This window comes from Eumetopias jubatus, unplaced genomic scaffold (genome assembly GCF_037043125.1).
Source record: "Eumetopias jubatus isolate StellerSeaLion01/CBP00866 unplaced genomic scaffold, mEumJub1_p1.0 scaffold_15, whole genome shotgun sequence".
In the NCBI taxonomy this organism is placed as follows: Eukaryota; Metazoa; Chordata; class Mammalia; order Carnivora; family Otariidae; genus Eumetopias; species Eumetopias jubatus.
In genome coordinates, this window is record NW_028274821.1 from 32,310,921 (window position 1) to 32,318,405 (window position 7,485).

Sequence of the window (7,485 nt, forward strand, 5' to 3'; positions counted from 1 at the left end):
AATTGCTAGAATTCATACAGGAATTCAGCAAAGTAGTAGGATATAAAATCAATGCACAGAAGGTAGTTGCATTTTTATACACTAACAATGAGACAGAAGAAAGAGAAATTAAAGAGTTGATCCCATTTACAACTGCACCAAAACCCATAAGATGCTTAGGAATAAACCTAACCAAAGATGTAAAGTATGTGCACTCTAAAAACTAAAGAACATTTATGAAAGAACTGGAGGAAGATGCAAAAAGATGGAAAAACATTCCATGTTCATGGATTGGAAGAATAAATATTGTTAAAATGTCTATGCTACCCAGACCAATCTACACATTCAATGCAATCCCTATCAAAATACCATTGACAATTTTCACCAACCTGGAACAAACAATCCTAAAATTTGTATGGAACCATAAAGACCCTGAATAGCCAGAGGAATGTTGAAAACATTGTCATCACAATCCCGGACTTCAAGCTCTATTACAAAGCTGTAATCATCAAGACAGTATGGTACTGGCACAAAAACAGACACACAGATCAATGGAACAGAATAGAGAACCCAGAAATGGATCTTCAACACTATGGTCAAGTAATCTTCAACAAACAGGAAAGAATGTCCAGTGGAAAAAAGACAGTCTCTTCAACAAGTGGTGCTGGGAAAATTGGACAGCCACATGCAGAAGAATGAAACTGGACCATTTTCTTACACCACACACAAAAATAGACTCAAAATCAATGAAAGACAGAAATGTGAGACAGAAATCCATCAAAATCCTAGAGGAGAACACAGGCAGCAACCTTTTCGACCTCAGCCACAGCAGCTTCTTCCTAGACACATCGCCAAAGGCATGGGAAGCAAGGGCAAAAATAAACTATTGGGACTTCATCAAGATAAAAAGTTTTTGTACAGCAAAGGAAACACTCAACAAAACCAAAAGACAACTGACAGAATGGGAGAAGATATTTGCAAATGACATATCAAATAAAGAGCTCATATCCAAAATCTCTAAAGAACTTACCAAACTCAACGCCCAAGGAACAAATAATACAATCAAGAAATGGGTAGAAGATGTGAACAGACATTTCTTCAAAGAAGACATCCAAATGGCCAACAGACATATGAAAAAGTGCTCAACATCGCTCAGCATCAGGGAAATACAAATCAAAACCACAATGAGATACCACCTCACACCAGTCAGAATGGCGAAAATTAACAAGTCAGGAAACGACAGATGTTGGCAGGGATGCGGAGAAAGGTGAACCCTCCTACACTGTTGGTGGGAATGCAAGCTGCTGCAGCCACTCTGGAAAACAGTATGGAGATTCTTCAAAAATTTGAAAATAGAGCTACCCTATGACCTAGCAATTGCACTACTAGGTATTTACTCCAAAGATACAGATATAGTGAAAAGAAGGGGCACCTGCACCCCAATGTTTATAGCAGCAATGTCCACAATAGCCAAACTATGAAAGAGCCCAGGTGTCCATTGACAGATGACAGATGTGGTAGGTATATATATATATATATACAAAATGGAATACTACTCAGCCACCAAAAAAATGAAATCTTGCCATTTGCAACGAGGTGGATGGAACTAAAGGGTATTATGCTAAGCGAAATAAGTCAGTCAGAGAAAGACAATTATCAGATGCTATCACTCATATGTGGAATTTAAGAAACAAAAGAGAGGATCATAGGGGAAGAGAGGAAAAATAAAATAAGATGATAGCAGAGAAGGAGAAAAACCATAAGGGTCTCTATCATAGAAAACAAACTGAGGGTTGCTGGAGGGGAGGGGTAAGAGGATGTGGTAACTGGGTGATGGACATTAAGTTGGGCATGTGATGTAATGAGCACTGGGTATTATATAAGACTGATGAATCACTGACCTCTACCTCTGAAACTAATAATACATTATATGTTAATTAATTGAAATTAATTTTTAAAAAACAATAGTTTTTGTTCTTATTAAGCTTAAATTTGCCACAACTATTACAGATTTATTTGTGCTCCTTCTTTCTCCTCCCAAAAGTAACAGACAATTATGAATGGTCAGGCTCACTGAGTTTCACTATCCCAAGCCTCTGGCATAGTTGATACTTCATGCCAAGGGAGCATGCATGTCCCTCACTACCTAGACTGAAGAGTTATGAGGAGCCTCCAAATCCACTTTTTGAGTAGTTCTAGGAGTTTCTCCGGCCCTTTGGTAACCTGGAAAGGGAAAATGGAGAGGATACAAGGCCAGGAGTTCTAGACTTCCTGCCCCCACCTTTAGGTATTTTTCATTTATTTTCTGTATTGGGCTTTTTAATAAATTTATAAATTAGTACAAGGGGTTCAACTGATTTTCAAGAGTTTGGCAATGCCTGGTGTGGCACAAAGAGGTCCGTAAGGGAAGTCAGACTTTGTTTGAAGGCTGGGACCTACCCCACTACTGCGGCAGAAGGGAAAAAAAAAAACCTCTCTCTGATAATAATTGGCATACTACTCACCTCACACATTCATTGTTACATTGAAACACCACCAGGAGCATGGGAGTCGTTACAGCTGAGCCCAGGGTTCCTTCCGCTGCTGTCTTTGGCCGGGAAATCTCGCCTTCGCGAGGCCCTGCCCCTGCCTCTGCCCACCCACTCCCCCCACCCTCCACCCGGAAGTGGACCCATTGAGCGGAGGCATCCATTGCGCATGCCAGAGCAACGTCAGAACAGGCAACTACCCTACAAGGAGGCCGTTCTGCCGGCTAAGATATGGATCCATTCTTCCTAGAGTCCTACTCCACCAGCCAAGAGTTGGACCCCACAGGTTTAGATTTCAACTCTGCTGGCCAAGATTATTTCTCCACTGGCTATGTGTATGACTCTCTCCACCAAGAATTGGACCTGGACTCTCTTCATGAAGATCTTTCCCAGTCCATGCCAGGCACCATGACAGAGATATCAGCAAACACACATGCCGAACCAGAGGATCTCACAGAGGCTGTACGAAAGGAGCTCAAATCCGAGCTCCCTAATTTGGAAGAGGAAATTGTAACCCTACCGCTATACTCTGGCAGCCAAAGAAAGATGTTGTATGGAGCTCAAGAGGAAGCTGGGCCTCATAGCCCTGGTGGGGCTAAGGCAGAATCTGTCCAAGAGCTGGCACGATGTTCAAGTTTACAATGTTTACATGAAACAAAATACTTCATCTGCCCTGTCCACCATGGGCTCTGTCATTTGCAGGAAGCTTGGAGACATGAAGTCAGCCACATTCAGATCTTTTGAAGGTCTAATGGGGGCAATCAAGTCCAGAGTTGCGGGTGGCAGAGAGTTTGGCAGTGACTGCCTTCCTTCTTCAGTTGGGAGCGGAGATGATTCGCTCCTGGCTTCAGGGAGTAGGGATGATCCACTCCCACTTTCCAGGAGTGGGAATGATCCAGTTCAGTGGAGTGGAGTTGATCCAGTTCCGAGGAGTAAAGATGATCTGGTTGCAGGCAGTGGGCATGACCTGCTGCCTGTTCTGGAGCCAGAATGAACCGATTGGTTACCTTGCCTGGCCACCTAACCAGTGCAAGAACTCCCTTTCCCATCACAATTGTGACTCTGCCTATCAAAAACAAGCAACTAAACCACAATGGTAAAGTTAATTCAGAAAATGGACAGAGGCCAGTTTTGAGAAAAATAATTCCAATTTGTACATAGGTATTTGCTGCTGTTGAGATAGAGAACCCAACATTTTGTACTGTTATTTTACACTAAAGTTAGTAGATGAAACGTATCACTACACTAGCCTTCTGGAGTTGCATTTAAATGGACAGGACAATGGCTTCAGAGAGATCTTAGGCCCACGCCCAAACTTTTTCAGAAAAACTAGTCTATCAGAATGCCAAAGTAGCTTTCTTTTTAGAACTGGAAAAAAGGTATGAAATAATCTTTAATTTTATCCTCTCCCCATTTCCTTCCTTCCCTAAATCTCAGAAGGAATCTTGAAGCTCTACCAGGCCTACAATTTTGCTTTTAAAAAGATGATTAAGAACACTTTTTCTCTGAGACCCCCAGAAGGGAGAGGAAAGTACTGGTAGACTAACTGTTAAATAATACTACAGCCTTTAAAATCTTAATTTTTTTTAAGCTCCTAACTAAGCAAAATAACTTTAGCTTCAATTTAGGAGATTGTTACTTTGGACTCAAGCTGAAATTACAACTTTGCCCTGTGCTTCTTAATCTTTCTGTTGTGGCAGCATGTGCCTACTACAATAGCATGCCCACTAAAAGGGAAAAAAAATGCTTCTCTGTTCTGCAGCAGTTCCTAGTTTGTTACCATCCCCAGCTGAGGGGCTGGAGGGAAAACAGCACAGCCAAATTCAAGAAAGATAAACCCCTGTCTTGAGCAACACTGCAACATTTAAAACAGAATGCTCATTCCCTGTAATGCTGGCCCTATGCCTCTGAGTGTACCTGACTTTCTGCATCACTGGTTTCTTTGACTTTGAGTCTGTCCTCTTTTAAAACTAATCCCAACTGAAAAGGAAACAGAACTTGAGCCCTGAGGGGATTTGGGGAGGAGGGCATCGGGGAGGGATTCCTTTTCCTTTTTCAAAATGCCAGGACCCGGCAGCTACTTTCACTCCTCCAGTCACATTGCCTGAGGTAGAAGTTTGTGTCTTTTTCATTTTCAGGAGGGGGATAGGACTTTTATTTGCTTGGGTATATATTATAACATGTCACTGCCTAAAGGTAGTCCCTCCAATCTAAGAAAGTGATCCTGTTTTGTTGATTTTTGAATGCCTGCCTATTCCTTCAGTTTTCCTATAAGCAAAACCAAAACCCACAATAAATGCAAAAGCACTTGGTAAACTCTAAAGTCACTTATGTATCTCAACCCTCCACAGATTTCTAAACACAAAGTTTTGCTTGGATTAAAACAAGATGTTCAACTGTTTTACATGTTTGTTTCCTACTTTGTAGTATTCACCAACCAAAATGGTTTTCCTGTGCTGAAGAACTAAAGACAAACTTGCAGCGCACATAACATAGAGACCAACAGGCAAAGCCCAGTGTTAGGGAAAATCTCAGACTGACATCATGGGCCAAACCCAGAATATGTTCTATTTATTTAGTAATTCAAGCAAATGCAGTAACAGTTTTCCCCCAATAAATCTTCAACTCCCTAAGAGCAGTAAAGAACAGATCTCTTTATATTCATCATTGTATTCCCATGCCTGGCCTAGGATAGATGCTCAAGAAACACTTATTGAATTAATGAAGGAATCAATATCACATATTTCAGACATAGAATCTTGGATCCAAGAGGTTATCAACAACATGTTGACAAGTTCCTCCTACTTTTTTTAAATAATTTTTATTGTTATGTTAATCATCATACATTACATCATTAGTTTTTAATGTAGTGTTCCATGATTCATTATTTGTGCATGACACCCAGTGCTCCACGCAGAATGTGCCCTCTTTAATACCCATCACCAGACTAACCCATCCCTGCACCCCCTCCCCTCTAGAACCCTCAGTTTGTTTTTCAGAGTCCATTGTCTCTAATGGTCCGTCTCCCCCTCTGACTTACTCCCCTTCATTCTTCCCCTCCTGCTACCTTCTTCTTTTTTTTTCTTAACATATATTGCATTATTTGTTTCAGAAGTACAGATCCGTGATTCATCAGTCTTGTACAATTCACAGCGCTCACCATAGCACATACTCTCCCCAATGTCTATCACCCGGCCACCCAATCCCTCCTACCCCCCACCACTCCAGCAACCCTCAGTTTTTTTCCTGAGATTAAGAATTCCTCATATCAGTGAGGTCATATGATACATGTCTTTCTCTGATTATTTCACTCAGCGTAACACCCTCCAGTTCCATCCACGTCGTTGCAAATGGCAAGATCTCATTCCTTTTGATGGCTGCATAATATTCCATTGTGTATATATACCACTTCTTCTTTAACCATTCATCTGTTGATGGACATCTTGGCTCTTTCCACAGTTTGGCTATTGTGGACATTGCTGCTATAAACATTGGGGTGCACCTACCCCTTCGGATCCCTACATTTGTATCTTTGTGGTAAATACCCAGTAGTTCAATTGCTGGATCTTATGGTAGCTCTATTTTAAACTGTTTGAGGAACCTCCATACTGTTTCCCAGAGGGGTTGCACCAGCTTGCATTCCCACCAACAGTGTAGGAGGGTTCCCCTTTCTCCGCATCCCCGCCAACATCTGTCGTTTCCTGACTTGTTAATTTTAGCCATTCTGACGGGTGTGAGGTGGTATCTCATTGAAGTTTTCATTTGGATTTCCCTGAGGCTGAGCGATGTTGAGCACTTTTTCATGTGTCTGTTGGCCATTTGGATGTCTTCTTTGGAAAAATGTCTGTTCATGTCTTCTGCCCATTTCTTCATTGGATTATTTGTTCTTTGGGTGTTGAGTTTGATAAGTTCTTTATAGATTTGGGATACTAGCCCTTTATATGAGATGTCATTTGCAAATATTTTCTCCCATTCGGTCGGTTGTCTTTTGGTTTTGTGGACTGTTTCTTTTGCTGTGCAAAAGCTTTTTATCTTGATGAAATCCCAATAGTTCATTTTTGACCTTGCTTCCCTTGCCTTTGGCAATGTTTCTAGGAAGAAGTTGCTGCGGTTGAGGTCGAAGAGGTTGCTGCCTGTGTTCTCCTTTAGGATTTTGATGGACTCCTGTCTCACGTTTAGGTCTTTCAACCATTTGGAGTCTGTTTTTGTGTGTGGTGTAAGGAAATGGTCCAGTTTCATTCTTCTGCATGTGGCTGTCCAATTTTCCCAACACCATTTGTTGAAGAGACTGTCTTTTTTCCATTGGACATTCTTTCCTGCTTTGTCAAAGATGAGTTGACCACAGAGTTGAGGGTCCATTTCTGGGTTCTCGATTCTGTTCCATTGATCTATGTGTCTATTTTTGTGCCAGTACCATACTGTCTTGATGATGACAGCTTTGTAATAGAGCTGGAAGTCCGGAATTGTGATGCTGCCAGCTTTGCTTTTCTTTTTCAGTATTCCTCTGGCTATTCGGGGTCACTTCTGGTTCCATACAAATTTTAGGATTATTTGTGCCATTTCTTTGAAAAAGGTGGATGGTATTTTGATGGGGATTGCATTGAATGTGTAGATTGCTCTAGGTAGCATTGACATTTTCACAATGTTTGTTCTTCCAATCCATGACCATGGAACATTTTTCCATTTCTTTGTGTCTTCTTCAATTGCTTTCATGAGTATTTTATAGTTTTCTCAGTACAGAAACCTTGCCTCTTTGGTTAAATTTATTCTTAGGTATCTTATGGATTTGGGTGCAATTATAAATGGGATCGACTCCTTGATTTGTCTCTCTTCTGTCTTGTTCTTGGTGTATAGGAATGCCACTGATCAATTGCATTGATCTTATATCCTGCCACTTTACTGAATTCCTGTATGAGTTCTAGCAGTTTTGGGGTGGAGTCTTTTGGGTTTTCCACATACAGTATCATATCATCTGCAA

At 41.1% G+C, this 7,485-nt stretch overlaps 1 protein-coding gene across 1 annotated transcript; it reads left to right on the forward strand.

Moving 5' to 3' along the window:
* Window positions 1-2,738: 2,738 nt before the first annotated feature.
* TPD52L3 (TPD52 like 3) lies at window positions 2,739-3,501 on the forward strand. The gene is given in 3 exon segments (XM_088018995.1): window positions 2,739-3,026; window positions 3,028-3,410; window positions 3,465-3,501. Coding segments are annotated over 3 exon segments (708 nt in total).
* The last annotated feature ends 3,984 nt before the right edge of the window (window positions 3,502-7,485 follow it).